Below are 17,497 nucleotides of genomic sequence, written 5' to 3'. Positions count from 1 at the left end.
AACTCCAGTGCAGGAAATTAGTAATGGTAACAAATTGAGAGATGTAAGCCTTAAGTAGCTTGACTGAAAACACCACCACAAGCAAGGTTAAAGGTCAACTTAAAGGAAGCAAAGAAGGTTAAAGAAATTTGGGGAGGATGTTGAGAATTAAAGCATATTATTTATTGCTGTTATATAAAATGTTAACTTTACACATAACATTGAAATGCAAATGTTTATACACAGCTTTATTCTACATTTTGGTTAGCAGCCCAAACAGGAAATAAAACTGAAAGATACTTACTGTAGTAACCATATAATACAGTGTCCTCAATCTGCCTGCTGACATTAGCATTAGCCCACTCCTAGAATAAAAACAAATACCAATGAAGCATCCATTCGCCTAACAAATACAATTTTCAGAGACATAAATATTACTTCTAAAATCATCACTTAATCTATAATCTATATCTTCAGAAATGAGACAGACAAGTTATCAGATAATTTTCCCACAAACTCTGAGATGACAACATACTCTCAGGAAATACACACACATAAACAAAAGCACCGAACTCAGACTGAAGTTCAAGGCTGGCTTACAAAAACTACTCCAGACAGAGACCTGAGGGGCAAGCTGGTATTCTCAGAAAAGAGGAGACAAAATAACAGTAAGGAGAGAAGACAGAAAGGAACACAAATAGAGGGTAAGAAAACATTTCAAGAAGCTAATAGAGTCACGAGAGATTTTAGAAAACAAGAGCAGGCCTTGTGAACCATACTAGGTATTCTGGACTTTTCCTAAAGGCAACAGGAAAATCGTGATACATTTTATGGAGGAGTGGCAAATCTGACTCATATTTCAGAAAAACATATTTGAGCATATTATACATTTTAAAGAAATACCTATAAGTCAGTCTAAACTCCTCTGCATTCGTCCCACACAAGTGTGCTTTAAATTACTAAACTTAGAAAATATGATTCGAATTAATCATTGCAAACAGAAAAGTCTATATACCTCTGAGTCAGAACTGAAGTATACCATTAATTCTTCTTGAGTAATACGCTAAATTCTGTGTATGTGAAAAATTAAACCTAGAGAGTCTAAGAAACTGGCTATTGTTATTAAATAACTGTTGAAAATAGAATCCATGTTAACGTGTTTTTTTTTAAATACTTCAAGAGTTCAAATCAATAGTAATATCCAGTATAACTGTTCTTAGGAAGGGCATCCCCATGTGGTTTTCATTTTTATTTCCCTGACAGCTAGAGACCCTGAACATTTTTTCATGTCTATTAGCCATTTGAATTTCTTCTGCCCATTTCCTTTGCCCATTTCCTCACAGGGTTGTTTGTTTTGCTATCGTTGAGTTTCTAAAATCACGGATATTAGTCCTCTATTGGTTGTGTCATGTGCAAAGATTTTTCTCCCATTCTGTTGACCGTTTCCTTTGCTGTACAGAAGTTTCTCAGTTTCATCCTCATCTACCCACAAAAGCCAGGGCTAGGCCAGGATAAACACAGGAGCCAAGAACTCAACCCAAGTCTCCCTGAAAGGTGGGAGGAAGCCAACTGCCTAAGTCATCACCTGCACCTTGCTGGGGTTCACATTTGCAGAAGCTGGAAATGGACACAGCACAGGGACTGAATCCTCAACATATTAACATGAAATACGGATATTCCAAGTAGGACCTTAAACACTAAGCCAGAGGAACAAATGATCTAATTCATGAGCTATGTAAGCCTCATGGAATCCTTGGGTCAGGCCCTGCAAAAGCAAAAACAGTTAGAACTTAAAATTCAGTGTATCTATAGCAGGCTAATCTTTTTAAGTTGATAACTGTGTATAGCCCATGAATGTTACTACACATATCCAAGTGGTCGTTGACAGACAAAAAGATTTCCCTCCCCATGCACTAAGCCAAAGACCTGCCCCCATTGATTTTTTTTTTTTTTAAAGCCAAGCAGTGTTGTCCAATGAATGAGCTCAGAATTGTCCCTGGGTACCAGCACTAAGATCGTACAAATGTGTCTTCCTTTCCCATCCAGCAAAAGGTGTACCCAATTTCAGTTACTCCTGGGACCCAGGAAGCCAAGCTCTCCGGGTGTTGAAACACTGACATTTTCTAGCACTTGATGAATAGTTTCTTATCTCCTCAGCTGCAACTACTGCACAGTCAAGTCCAAAGTGCTTATCTATCTGCAAGACCACTGTTCTGCTGACCCTACAAACAGAAAGAAGAGAAGCTGTACCCTGGGAGAGTTTCTCTCTTTCCAAAATGTCAAATTATCTAAGAACCCATGCACTTGCTTAACTTAACTTTAGTTCATTCAAGACTGAACCAAATAATATTTAATGAGTTTTCTGAACAGCCCTTTGCTCAACATCCACAAAGTGTTGTTTAAAATATTTTTTTAAAAGAAACAAGGAACTGGTGATAATCTCCATGTCCAGAGCAGAAACAGCAAAGTGTGCTACTGTACATTCATAACATACAACACAGTGTGTTAAAAACAAGACCTGGGCGGGCCCGGCACCGTGGCCTAGCAGCTAAAGTCCTGGCCTTGAACACCCCGGGATCCCATATGGGTGCCAGTTCTAATCCCAGCAGCTCCACTTCCCATCCAGCTCCCTGCTTGTGGCCTGGGAAAGCAGTCGAGGATGGCCCAAAGCTTTGGGACCCTGCATCCCGCATGGGAGACCCGGAAGAGGTTCCTGGTTTCCGGCTTCAGATCGGCACAGCACCGGCCATTGCAGCTCACTTGGGGAGTGAATCATCGGACGGAAGATCTTCCTCTCTGTCTCTCCTTCTCTCTGAATATCCGACTTTGTAATAAAAATTAATAAATCTTTAAAAAAAAAAAACAAGACCTGGGTCATCAATGTGGCACAACAGGTTACAGCATCCCATATTGGAGTGCTGATTAGAGTCCTGGCAACTCCACTGCTGATCCAGCTTATACTAATGTGCATAGCAAAGCTTGCAAAGACGGCCCAAGTACATGGGTCCCTGTCAGACATATGTGAGACCAGCACAAAGTTCATACCACCACATTTAGCCTGTCCCAGCCTTGAGACTTCACTTCACTGAGTGAACCAGCAGATAGATCTCTTTCTCATTCTCTCTGCTGATTTGCCTTGCAAAGTAATTGTTTAGAAAAAATGAATTAGCATTAATAATAAGAAAAGCACAATAAATTGCAAGCAATAGTTTTAGTACATGTAATCTATCCAAAAAAAGAGTATTCAAAGAAACACCTAATCATAACACAGAAAAGTGGAAAGAAAATGTAATTGTGCTTACTACTGAGAATGGGGAGTTATTTAAGAATCCACGTGAATATTCAGATAATCAGAGCTCTAACTCTTATGAACTGTACTTGTTTAACATTCACTTACGTATAAGTACTTTTGAAAAAGATGATCAAGTTATAGTCTCACTGGGCCATACTTTGTATCTACTTCTTTTCACTTGTTTCACACTGTGCAAACCCCTACCAACTTCCAAGACAACACCACAGACACTCATGTCCCTATCTAGGACCACTTCAGTTAAACTTCAGTAGATCTCTAGCCTAGCAGGTAAGCGATTGGCATGCCATATGGAATATCTGGGTTCAAATCCTGGCTCTGCTCCTGACTCCAGCTTCTTGTTAACATACACCCTGGGAGATAACAGATGATGGTTTAAGTGGTTGAGTCCCTGACGCTCATCTGAGAGACCATGACTACATTCTGAGGTCCCATCATTACCTTCATCTAGGCCCAAATGTTGTAGACAACTGTGGACTAAACCAACATATGGAAGCTCGCTCTCTCTCTCTCCCTTTATCTCTCTCTCACTTTCCCTTTTATTCTGTGTGTGTGTGTGTGTGTGTGTGTGTGTGTGTGTGTCTACTCTGCCTCTCAAATTTCCTTAAGTGTTAAATTTTAAAATTGGACAGGAGCCCAAGCTTGAGCAAACAAAATTAAAGAAAATAATTTTTTTAAACACCCGAGGTGATTTAAACACAAGAATACTGAAATGTAGCTTATTATACTCTACAAAATTCTTTTTGCTAACAAGTTTTTATGACAATAAGAGACTAAACCATTACTGTTTCAAGCAGCAAATATGTGTAAAACATATAATTAGGCTCAGATACTATTAGTGTTTGAAACTTTCATATATTTTGTTCCCTGTAAAGTATCTGACTTTGTCAAGAGAGCATATTTTATGAAACTTCCATTCTTTTACATCTTGAGAAGTGTTTTGAATGCACTTCGTCCTTTATAAACCATTGTCTTACAAACTAGAAAATAAAAGAAACTTCAGTAAAATGGAAAGAGATATGATAAAGTGAAATAGATAAAATTAAAGAAGCACACTTCACAGGAATGGAAAAAGACAGGCATTCTATTGAACAAAGATAGAGTGGTGCACAAATGTAAATTCACTTTCTCATTCGTTAAATATGACTTTGAAGGCCCACTATGAAACATGAATCCCCAGTACATTTCTCCTTACTTTTACCTAATAATCTCACCTTAGATCAGTTGCTGGTCCCTGTGGGGTATTTGGCAATATCCAGAGACAATGGCAAAAGTAGTGAGGGTGAGGTTAGGGGAGTGGAGTGTTGCTAGAGTGTAGCAGATAGACTCCTACCCCTAGGACAATCCCTTTACTGAAGCATTATTCTATGGGAGATGTCAATGACTAAGGAACCCTGGCTAAGACTCTCTAAAATAATTTAAAGCCAAAAGATGAAGCTCACTCAACTCCCTACCAAATCTCAAACATACCTCGACTGAATCCTAAGCCTTCCTCTAAAATGCCCATATTTCTATTGTGGCCCAGGCTCTCCACTTTTAGAAACCCAATCCCTTTGCCTTCTCAAGGCATTACATCTGCAGCGATACCCCAATTTCCAACTCCCTACAGACCAAAACTCCCTGAAAAATCATCAGCATTCCCTACCATAACTTTCTCACCTCTCTTTCACATTTAACCCACTCCAATTTGACCAACTTACTGCTCCATTGAAATTATTCCTCACTGTCATCAATGGCCAAACGCAAAGGCTAAATTTTCTAATCCTTCACTTCTCAACAATCCAAAAAAGAGTTCACGCTCTCGTCTTGAAGCATATTCTTCTGAATTTCTCTTCTGGCTTAATTCCTTTCTCCCTGTTAACAGCTTCTCCCCCTTAGCTGGCCTCTATATAATGGAACACTCCAGCTCATAACCAACGTCAAGTTTTTACTAACTGCTCAGTCTCTCCAGCTAACGGATCAGTGTGTTACTCCAAATATTATCCATGTCGACTTTCAAATACTTCTCTCCAATCCTAAACTCTTCTTGGAGCCTTCAACTCTGCACACCACTTAAACATTTGTAAGTCACTTTGATTACTGTCCAAAACACAACTCTTTCCTCTCCCAAATAAAAAAACCTATGTGTCAGTGCTCTAAATTTCTTTTACACTCAACATCCTGTTCAGTGAATTAAAGCAGTTCTACCTTCAAAATAAAGCCAATTTCAATTATTCTCAACTGGTATAGCTTTAGTTCATATAATTGTTATTTTTTTTTTCCATCAAGTTCCTCTTGCAGGAAGGAGAAACTGATTTACATGACCCAAAAGTCATGACAACAATCTGGTCCTGGTTTTCCTCTGGATCTCAGTTTTTACCAAAACCAAACCCTCATTATCACACTTGAGCCAAAGAAGGCAAATTTATCCCTGACAGTCTCTGCACTGGTTGCTTGCTTCTCTCCAGATGTTCTCCTGGCTCCTTACCGAACTGACTCTTTATCCAAGTCTCAAGTACCTCAGCAGTCTGACTTACATGATCTGGTCTTCCAATCACATTTAAATTACTAAAGGCTAACTAGACTGTTGTGTCAATCAACTGTATTTCCCCAGAAAATTTACCATTCTTAACTGATCTTCTTATGTTTATTTGCCGACAGCAGGTCTGGCCTTCACAGACTCAAAGTTGTAAAGCAATCTCATTTACTCCACCTGCTAATCTCCAGCACCTGCATGTCAGACATTTACTCTGTGTTTAATGAATAAGTAAAGATACCTAAGGCTCGATGACGAATACAAAGTCCGGGATGACCATGATCACAAAACAGAAATGAGACAAAACTGGAGTTCAACTCAGATTAACAACATAAAGTGATTAATCATCAAAGGATACAATAAAGACATGAACATATTCTCAAAAACTAGAGGCTGTGACGTCTTAACTACTGTTTTTAAAGATTTATTTATTTTTATTAGATGGGCCAATTTATAGAGAGAGGGAGAAACAGAGAGGGCTTCCATCTGCTGGTTCAACTACAAAAGGTTACAATAACTGGAGATGAGCTAATACAAGGCAAGGAGCCAGGAGCTTCTTCTGGGTCCCCATGCAGGTGCAGGATCCCAGGGACTTGGGTCAATTCTCTGCTGCTTTCCCAAGCCATAAGCAGGGAGCTGGATGAGAGGTAGAGCAGCCAGGACACAAACCGGTGCTCACAGAAGATGCCAGCACTAGACGGTAGAAGATGAGCCTGTAGAGTCACAGCATTGGCTCCCTGACTACTCATTCAAAAAAAAAAGTTTCTATGCTGTATAATGTAAAACATAGTTCATCACATTAGTATAATTTATTTGTATTTTTGATTGGCATGATATGTGTGTAACATTCTCTTTTGGTTAAACATATCAAACTTTGATAGAGTGCCCAAGTTATGTTTTAAGGTGTTACTTTGGCCAAGCCAAAAAACAGTATTTCACACCAAAAAATCAGGAAAGAAGAAAACCTTCTGGCAAAAATTAACCATAATGCCATACATTCAAAAGAAAAGAGAAACAACTCAGATGTTACATACCAACCATATTAGGGCAAAGGAGGAGAATAAGGATAATAATAAGCTATAAGGTACCAAACACAAAAATGGAGAAAGCAGTGTAGACCAACTGCTCACAGAATAGTCGAGCTACCCTTCTATTCTGAAGCAGAATGTTGGCAATCACTGACATGTGGAGTTTCCACATAATTGAGCTTAGCAGCTTTAAAATATTTGAGGAAGGGCTGCTTTAGATTCCAGTTTCCTGCTAATGTGCGCCACGGGAGGCGGCAGGTGACACCTCACATGCTTGTGTCACAGCCATGTGTTTGGGAGACCCAGTTGGAGTTCCTGGCTCCTAGCTTCTGCATGGCCCAGTTCTGGATACTGTGGTCTTCTGGGAAGTCAATCTGCAAATGCAAGATATCCCTCTGCAATTCTGTCTTTCAGGTACATAAACAAACAAACCAGCCCTTTTTTAAAAGGAACTGAAAAATAATTGCTGATGAAGCATATTCCAAAAAGTACCTAATCTGAGAAAGTTCATAATGAAAATGATTGCTTCGGAAATTTCAAGATGAAATGTTTCCTTACAAAATCTAACCATACTTATTCTAATTTCTAAAGTAAAAAAAAGTCTCCAACTTAAATAGTAATAGAAGAGGAAATTATACATTTAAAATACACACAATCATTTATAAATGCACATTTTATGAATATCACAACACATATCAAGGGACTTGAAAAGATTCATGGAAAACTAAACTAAAACATAAGCTTGCAGCAGTATAAGTTTTTAAGTATGTGCATATAGAGGTCTTCCAAAAGTTTATGAAAGTGACTACCATGAAAAAACTATTCTTGCATTTTAAAATTTTGAGGGCCAGGTTAACGCTACTTTTTAAATCCATTTTTCCACAAAATCTTTGGAATGCCCTGATAGTCATAAAATTTATTTAAATTCAATACCTTTCAAGGAAAAAAAATCCCCAAAGTTTATAATTACATACCATACAGTTATAATTTCAATACTATATTAAGAATACAGGGCCTGGCACCGTGGCCTAGCAGCTAAAGTCCTCGTCTTGAACACGCCAGGATCCCACATGGGCGCTGGTTCTAATCCTGGCAGCTCGCTTCCCATCCAGCTCCCTGCTTGTGGCCTGGGAAAGCAATGGAAGACGGCCCAAAGCCTTGGGACCCTGCACTTGTGTAAGAGACCTGGAGGAAGTTCCTGGCTCCTAGCTTTGGATCAGCGCAGCACCGGCCACTGCGGCTCACTTGGGGAGTGAATCATCGGATGGAAGATCTTCCTCTTTCTCTCCTCCTCTCTATATCTCTGCCTTCCCAATAAAAATAAATAAATCTTTTAAAAATAAGCATATCTAGAAGTGTAGCAGGCATTGTAGCACAGCACGTAAGTCACTGCCTGGGACACTCACATCCCCCAAGAGAGCGCTGCTTTGTGTCTTAGCACCTTTGCTGCCTTTGCTTCTTGCTAGTATGTGATGAAAGCAGCAGATGAGAGCTCCAGAGCTTGGGCCCTCCCTGGTCAGAAGGAGACCCGAATGGAGCTTCCTGTCTCTGATCCATCCCAGCCCTGGCTGTTACAGGAACTGGGGTAGTGAAACAGGAAATGAAAGATTCTCTCTCTCTCTCTCAACCTTTCAAGTAGACAAAAACTAAAAACCCAAACATCCTGAAAATCTCAACATCTTTTACTCACTGATCATGTGAGAGCCACAAGAAATTAAATAAAATTATCACAGAATTTAAATCTAATCTAATATTTTACCTTTCAGAGAAAATATTAAAATGTCAATACCAACCACTTATCTGTGGCCAAAATTATTAAAAGCTTATTACCTCTTCTCTAATAATAAAAAAACAGAAAAAATTAAATGCTATTTGAATGCTATTATTTATTCTTAAGATAATGCTTTGGGAACAGTACTATGGCCTCATAGCTAAAGCACCCACTGCAGTGCCAGCGTTCCAAGTGAAAACAGGACCAGGCTGCTGCGTGTTCCATCAAGTTCCCTACTAATGTGCCTGCTAAAGCAACAGAGGATGGCCCAAGTGCTTGAGCTCCTTTCCCCAAGTGAGAGACCCAGAAGAAACTCCAGGCTCCTGGCTTCAGACCTGCCCAGCTCCAACCAATACAGCCATTTGAGGAGTGAACCACAAGATGGAAGATCTCTCTCTCTATTTCCTCCTTCTTTTTCTCTGTAACTCTGCTTTTCAAATAAATAAATATATCATTTTTAAAAAGTTTCAGCGCAAAATGCAAAATGTGAATCTTACATAACAACCAAACTAAATAAATAAATAAATAAAACAAAAAGGTACCTATCCTATTTACTGAGTTACTTGAATGAAACTTACACCTTTTAAGAGGTCATTTTCTCAAAGAAATCTAATAACAACAACAACAACAAAAAAAAATCTGAAGCCAAATTGCAAAGCTTCAAATCCTGGCCATTATAAAAAACATAGAAAACACAGTTTACCTATTAAGATTAATTGGGAGACAAAAAGTTATTAGACATAAACTCCTTAAAATGGGCAGACATTATACACATTCAATAGATGTCAGTTACTATCTTCATGACACTACAGTGTTTTGTACCTACTAAAGTGTTCAATTAATACTGGCTCAAATGAATGACCTATAAAAAAGATTTTGGGTTTCTACAACAATTAGAAAGTATCTAAAAATAACAATAAAATAAAACCAAATTGTTTAAGCTGTTTAAAAGTAACTGGAATAATGAATTGTTGACATAATTGAAGCTACTGCTTCATTTAAATATTTAAGTATCATGTGCTAGACACCCTGGATACAAAAGAGAAAAAGCTCCTGCTTACACTAAAGATCAATAACAACTATAAGATGCTGGACTCTATGTTTAGTACATGCTTGCAAAGAGGAAACCTCAACTGAACTTGAACTGTGGTTATGCAACAAGGTGGAGTAATCCACCATGGTGGGAGGGCGTAGGGAGGGGTGGGGAGAATCCCAGTACCTATGAAACTGTGTCACATAATACAATGTAATCAATGAATAAAAAAAAAGATCAATAACAAACAATTTGCATAATTAAAAAGGAATTTGGAAATCTTTCAGTCCATATCCTTCATTTTGAAAATGGGGAACATTTAGTCTAGAACCATGAAGTGAGCAACACAGTACTTATAATTCCAGGCTACACCACTGCTCTGCCTCAGAGCACTCATTATGAAACCAAGACTAAAATTTTCATCTAATGATGAATGTTCAGGACGACAGGACTGCCACCTCCCACACTGGAGTGCCTGGCTTCCAGTCCCAGTTTTGTTTCTAGTTCCAGCTTCCTGCTAATGCACACCCTGGGTGGTAACAGGTGGTACCTCAAGAAGTTGGGTCCCTGCCATACATGTAGGAGACCTGTGCCACATTTCTGACCTCTGCTTTTGTTCCAGCCCTGCCTGATCTGGCCTAGCCCCAGCCACAGTGGGCTCTGACAGAAGTGGATATCTGTCTGACTTTGACTCTCTGTCTTTGTTACTTCAAATTAAAACAAATCACAAAGTAAGAAAAAAAATCCTGATCTACTACTAAAAACAAACAACAACAAAAAAACCTCTAAATCACTATTTATTGCATTAATACAAATCAACACTAAAAAGGTTCAAGGAAAGCTTATTCATGAGAGAAATAAAACCTGGCATGATATTTACATTATCTGATTAGCAAAAAGGCACATATCTCACAATTGCAGGGTTGTTGAGTTGAGAGCTCTTTCATCATCTAATTGTCTCCTTCTAGACTACCCGGCTAGTTGTCATATTCCCAGCATCTCAGCTACATTTCTGGTCTCATTTATTGCAAGTCACAAGTCAGAATCCAATAAAGGACTAGAATGATAAATATTATATTGGATTGCCAAGAATTTGAAAGGAAAAAATACACACAATACAATAACAGTTACCTTAAATGTGCCATTTTGATTTTTCATGTAAGACACCAAAAATATATCCACTGGCAGAAGTGCTGATGTGATGAGCGCAATCGCTAGAGAAAAAATTGCCGTTATGGTGGAGACAACTTCACTTTCCCGCTGACTCTGGTATTTACGGACATATATCCAGCAGAATGCCAAAATAGCCTAAAACAGAACAGAAAGAAGGAAAGGTGTGTTACTGCCGTAAGCACTCTCAAGAAGCCTGGGGTAGGATCTGAAAGTCCACATTGTGAGTCAGCTGCCAGACATGGGGTCACACTTTGAGACTGCTCCATTTGCTTATAGGGAATTGCAGACAGATACTAAATCAGTGGTTCTCAGCCTTGGCCGTGAGAATCACCTGGGCAACTCTAAAATACCCATCTGTTGGCCACTCACTTACCTACAACCCATTAATTCCAGCAGTTAAGACTGGTTCTTCCAGGTATTTTAAATGCCTCAAAATTCCAATCAATTGGAAGAGCCCAATTTAAGAACCACTATTTTCAATACGCTCAATAAGAGCTCCCGGCAAAAGACGTGTTTAGTCATCCGCCATTTCCCTTCTGATTCTCCTAAGTCTGGAGCCTGAAGGAAACTTTTAAAACCATCTAGCCATTTTCATACCTTCCAAAGTTTCCTACTACAATCTAGACACAAAAAAGTTTCAACACTCCAAAGAATTTCCCTGTGTCTCTTTGCAGTTAAGCTGACAACCATTATGGTTGACATTGCTACAGATTCTACCTTTTCCATAATGCCATAATGCACCCAGACAGTAGGTCATGTTCTGAGTCTGGCTTCGTTCACTTGGCACAATGCACTCAGAGTCCCCCACCAGGTTCTCATGCCATTCTTTCATACTGCTAACATTTTAAGTAGTCACCCAACAGCAGAGGGAAAGAAAAAAACAAAAAAAAAACCCCTGAGTAACAAGGTTATTAAGACTCAAGAACCTGTAAGCTGGAGAGGGGAAAAAAGTATGGCTTAAGGTTTTAACTTTTCAATTGTTTTAGGAAAGTTATTTTCATAGAATGCATTTATTTGTTTTATAGTCACTGGAAGTTCAGCTTTATGCTTCCATCCTTAGCAGTTCTTGACACAGCATGCTCAATAAATTTTTTGTTGGATGTCAAGGATTAAAAAAAGTCTGTGCATTTTCAAAGTGATAGGTATTACTTGCAAACAAAAAAGAATACCAATATTAAATTCACACACAGAAACAGCAACCAAAGAAGTTAAAAAATGGATTCTGAAACATTTTGGTCTCAAAATCCCTTGATAGCTTTTTAAAAAAATTACAAAGAGCTTTTTGTTTTATAGTTTAAAACAATACATATCAACAGTTATTGCAATATAAAATAAAACAAATATCTTCATCTATAAAATGGCAATCAGAATACATCTTTCTCAGAAGGGTGAAAGGACTAAATGGTACAGAAATTTCACACAGTGCCTGGTCATACATAGTACCTCTTAACCAACAGCAGTAATGATTATTAAATCTCTGTTAATACTATTTATGTTTCTGTATCTTATGTTTACTACTCAATGGGATAACAAAGCATTTTACAAAAGAACCCCAACCTCTCTGAAGAGATGCCTATTTAGGTGGTCTGATCCCTGAGATTTTAAAATCTCTTCCTAGAGAGATTTTAGTGAGCAGCTAAGCTGGGAACCGCTGGTGCAGAGGAAAAAAATAAGAATAAATGAGTTTTTGTTAAGCCAGTAAGTGAGGATGCTGTCTGGGATCTATGAAGCCGCAGATTTTGATTCAGTAGGGCTACAGTCACATATTTTCTATTTCTAACAGTTCTCTAGTGAAGCCCACGCTACAAAAACAAGCGTAAACTTGTTCAAATATAGCAATGAACAATGCAATTTAAAGGTGGTGTGAGCCTTGGGAACAAAGTAGAATGGTTTAGGTTTGATACGGTAAACACAGACAGTTAGATTACAAGCACAAGGGACCAAAACCAGTAATTTCTTACATGGTAGAAGAAAATGAAGTCCCTTCCGTCTTCTCAAAACCATAAAGTAGAAACATTCACGCCCTGAGTTTTCAGTATATTACTGGCAGCAATTTTCAACGTGTTGAGTCCCCAGCCCCCTGGTATCATCTAGGACTTTTCTAGGGGATTCAAGACTGTTTTCTTTTCTAAATTATTTTCATGTTACAGAAATTATTCACCTTTTTCATTGTACTAACATTTGTACTTCAGATTCATGAGCCACAGTGGTCAAAACTGCTGGTGCACTAGCGTGAATAATCAATACAGTGGCATCCAACTGTGTCAGTGGTCATGACATTCTTCATCACCGCACATTCAAAACACACACACACACAAATTTATGACTGAAAGGGCAATAAAAGTTGACTTTATTAAACTCAGACCCTCCATATTTCATTAAAACTTTTTGAAGTAAAATTAAGTCCTTCATTGCATGCTGAGGCCAGATAGCTCAGGATTTAAGAGTTGAAAATCAGACCATCCATTCTTTTCAAGGAACACCAATGTATTATTATTACTATTTTATATATTTATTTGAAAGGTAGAGTTACAGGAAGACAGAGTAGGAGGAGACAGAGTGAGGCCTTCCATCTGCTGGTTCACTCTCCAAGTGGCTGCAACAGCCAGAGCTGGGCCAGGCAAAAGCCAGGAGCCAGGAGTCTCATCTGGGTTTCTCACATGGATGACCTAGGCACTTTGATCATCCTCTGCTGGTCTTCTCGGCAACTAACAGGGAGCTGCTGGGCTCAGACTGATGGCTCAACTGGCTAATCCTCTACCTCCAAGTGCTGGGATCCCATATGGGCATGAGTTTACATCCAGGTTGCTCCACTTCCCATCCAGTTTCTTGCTTGTGGCCTGGGAAAGTAGTGGAAGATGGGCCAAAGCCTTGGAATCCTGTACAAGGGAAATCTAGAAGAAGCTCCTGGCTCCTGACCTTGCATTGGCTCAGCTCCAGCAACTGGAGCCATCTGTAGAGTAAATCAGTGGATAGAGGATCTTTCTGTCTTTCCTCTCTGTAAATCTGTCTTTCAAATAAAAATAAATCAGTCTTTCTTTTTTTAAAGGATTCAAATAGATGCCCAAATGCTGCCAGGGTTGCAGGCAGAGGCTTACAGGCTATACCACCATGCCATGCCTAACCCTCCAGAACACCAACTTCACTAGAGAGAACAACTGAAACTATGGTCTTGAATATTTAGGGGATTTTGTCAAATGCTCAAAACTATTTTAAAAAAACCTGATGGCATTTGTCACCAGTAATTAACTTTAACTTTCAAGTCAAAATTGGAATTTTGGAAAACTTGCAACCAGTACTGTGAATTTGAGGAGGTCGCAACAAAGTGGCGAGAGGGGACTTTGGGAGGGAGGAAGGGAAATCCCAGGGCCTACAGAACTGTATCGTAAAATGATAATAAAAATAAGTAAATAGCTAAAAAAAAAGAATTTGAGGAAAACATTCTGCAAGATTAGTGGTGAGTTAATGAGATATTTTGATATCATAATGAAACATAGGGATTATTTGGAAAAGGTCTAAAACTCAGTAATCAGTACTTTCTAAATAAACAATCATATTCTTCAATCATTAAACAGAACAAAATCCATTCAAAATGCAACTTGGACCAAAAGATCTCAATCTTGTTGAGCTTTGGCATAGTTTCAAAGAACATTCACAGGAATCTGAAACATATATATACTTTTTCAGATTTATTTGAAAGGCAGAGGAACACAGAGTAACAGAAATTTTCTAACCACTGGTTCACTTCCTAAATGGGTCCAACAGCAGATGCTAAGCCAGCCCAAAGTCAGGAGACCTACAGAGCAAAGCCTCCTACTCAGGTGGTAGAGGTCCAAGCACTTGGGCAATCTTCTGCTGCTGTCCCAGCTGCACTGGCAGTGGAGTACCTGGCACTCATATATGACGCAGGTGGCCCATGGCAGGTTAACCCTCTGTGCTGCCCCATCCCTCTATTTCAAACTATGTACCACTGAAACTGGATAATCTTCACACACGTCAACCAAACTTGTCTCAGAAAACTGAATATAGTAGTGAGCATTTCACCTAATAGTTAAGGTGCTACATCCTTGCTCAAGGATACGAGGGTCTGAGGCCTAACTCCTGGTTCCAGTGTCCCGCTAACACAGACCCTGGAAGACATCAGCAACGGCTCAAGTAATTAGACTGTGGCCAACCACATGGGCGATCTGAATGGCTTCACAGGATGGCTGGGTTCCCGCCTGCCCTGACTCGCCCTGGCCACTGAGGACAGTTGGGAAGTGAAACAGTAGACAGGAACGCTGTATGTTTCTCACTGCCTGTTAAATAAACAAAACCAGAAAATGAACAACAAGATGGACTGGAGAAGCAGACATTTCAATAAATGAGCCAGGAGAGAACTGCAGAACCTTCAACAGCCAATCATTACTGGATTTTCCCCACTTTAACATTTGAGTACAAGGCCAATTTCCTTTCCCTATTTTATTTGTTCCATTTCACTCATTAAGACGGCTTTCCTTCTTTCTCTATCTGTAGTCTATCTCAGGGACAAGCTTCTGGCACAGCCTAAGATGCTAGAGTGCCTGGGCAGGTGTCCCAGCTCTCCTTTCCATCTTCCAGCTAAGGAGCACCCTAGGAGGCAGCAGGTGCCTGCTTGGGGGCCTGCCACCCATGTGGGAGATACAGATTGAGTTCTGGGTCCCTGGCCTCAGCCTGGGTTAGGTCTGGCTTTTTCAGGTTTCTGAGAATGAATCAGGAGATGGGAAGTTTCTGAATACCCCTGTCTACCTTTCAAATAATAATAATTAAGTCTACCACAATTGTCACCATCTCTGAGGATTGGTCTCTAGCATCAGAAGTCTTACTTCATTCAAAAACTTCTACTTTGAGAGCTTGCTTAAAATTCGTGTTTCAAGTCACACTCGTTTCCCCATCTATCTTCCAAACCTCTCTAAGTCCATGGCTTTATCTGTATTCCCTGCAATTTACAGTACAACTATCAAATCTTAAAAGGCAATTTTAGCTAGTAACTGCCAAGTCGGTCCCACTAGATTTCACACAGGAAACATCATTGTGTATTTTCTTCTAAACAAACTAAATTGGATGGATTGGAAGACTTCAGCAAACTCAGCAAGCAGAAGACTGAACAACTCTGGAGACCACTATGAGGAGAGTAAAACATGCTCCAGTGTAAAACACGTGTTCCAAACTGCCAAAGTGAAGGCAGTTAAGCAGCAAGGATGTCTCTTCCTTTTAAGTTTTTGAAGTCTCTGCTGCAAAAAATTTCTAGAACACCCCCACACGCAGGTGTCCAAGTTAACTCCGGCGGTTCAAAGCCTGGAAACAGGTATTAACAAGAGAACAAGATACGGACAAGGGGAAACAGACCCCAGAGATTTTATAGGGGGTATGGACCACGCTTTCTGGGGACATCACAGCCCATGTTTTGCTTACTAAGTAAACAGAAACGAAATGGTTGGCAGAGCAAGCACCTGAAGTCAGACACCCAGACACTACGGGTCCACTGTACACAGTCCCTCCACCTATGAAAGACTGCAAAGCAAGGTGACACCTGGAAGTCAGAACCATCGGCTCACGTCATCAAGGCCAAATGGCACAATGGGGCACTCACTAGCCCGGGGTGGAGGGAACCCAGGTCCGGAACCTGAACGGGCAAACACAGCGCTCTGTCTTTCCAGGGGACCAAAGCCACCACACCCTCTTCACCGCCTCCTTCTTTCCCCAAACCTATCAGCACCAAGGCCCCAGGAAGGAAAAAAGGCAGGTTTTCAAAAAAAAATAAAACCGAATCCTGCAACGCAGACGTCATCAGGCGCCCGAAGTGCTAGCATCCCCACAGCAAGGCTCCTCCCCCGAGCTCAGCACCGCCCCCGCCTCCGGGAAGGAGCCCCCACAGTGCAGGCTCCGAGTGGGGCGGGGCGAGGAGGGTCTCGGGGCCGGGAGAGGCCAGCGGCACGACCGGCCCCTTCCTCCTCCTCCCGCCAGCCCGGACGCTGGGAAAACGCCAAGCGCCTCCCCTACCAGTAGTAGGAGGCCGAATATGCACCAGCCGATCACCAGCTCCGCCGAAGCTGCGCCAGCCGCCGCCGCCGCCGCCATCTTCGCTTCCGGTCCGGCGGGCCGGAGCGCAGGGGGAAGGGAGAGGGGAGGGGGAGAGGGGAGAGAGCGCCTGGGACGCGGCACCCGCGCGCCCTAAAGGTTAAAGGGGCGGAGGGGCGGGGCAAATGGTTGCCAAGGAGATCCGACACAGCAGCGTCCCCTGGCGATCGGGCGGGCAAAGGCCGGGAGGGAAGGACAGCCTCGGGGCGGGGCGCGCCCCGGACGCCATGACGTCACCGCGCCGCCAGCTCGGGTGCTGGGGAGGCGGATGTTGGCTCTGTGTCACACAAGCTTCTGGAAGTACTTGATTCAAATAAACTGGTGCATTGCGACGTCCAAGAAAACCGGAGAGGGTGGACTAGGTGGCTGTGAAACTCCAACACCCGTGTCTCGACTTATTCCCGAAGTTTGTGTTATATCCAAGGCCGAATGAACCTTGTAATTAACACAACTCCTAACCATGTTTCAGGAATGGCTGGCTGAAAGTGTTCCTGCTTCCCAGGTGACTTTCTGATTTGCTGGCCCCAGTGCCCAGCGGGTGGTAATTGCTTGGCTGGGTGTGGCTTATCACATGATAGGACCGCCTTTC

General features: G+C 41.0%; 1 protein-coding gene across 1 annotated transcript in view; it reads right to left on the bottom strand.

The window, feature by feature from the left end:
* LMBRD1 (LMBR1 domain containing 1) overlaps positions 1 to 17,121 on the bottom strand; it is a 113,062-nt gene extending 95,941 nt beyond the window's left edge. The window contains exons 1-3 of the mRNA XM_004580471.4: positions 16,831 to 17,121; positions 10,768 to 10,944; positions 284 to 344 (exon numbers count right to left, since the gene is read on the bottom strand). Of these exons, the coding sequence (XP_004580528.2) occupies positions 284 to 344; positions 10,768 to 10,944; positions 16,831 to 16,908 (316 nt within the window). The 5' untranslated portion in view covers positions 16,909 to 17,121. The remainder of the gene's footprint in view (positions 1 to 283; positions 345 to 10,767; positions 10,945 to 16,830) is intronic.
* Positions 17,122 to 17,497: the final 376 nt, after the last annotated feature.

This window comes from Ochotona princeps, chromosome 1 (assembly GCF_030435755.1).
Source record: "Ochotona princeps isolate mOchPri1 chromosome 1, mOchPri1.hap1, whole genome shotgun sequence".
Classification (NCBI taxonomy): Eukaryota; Metazoa; Chordata; class Mammalia; order Lagomorpha; family Ochotonidae; genus Ochotona; species Ochotona princeps.
The sequence above is the reverse complement of the archived record's forward strand: the minus strand, read 5'-3'. Positions and strand labels throughout refer to the sequence as shown.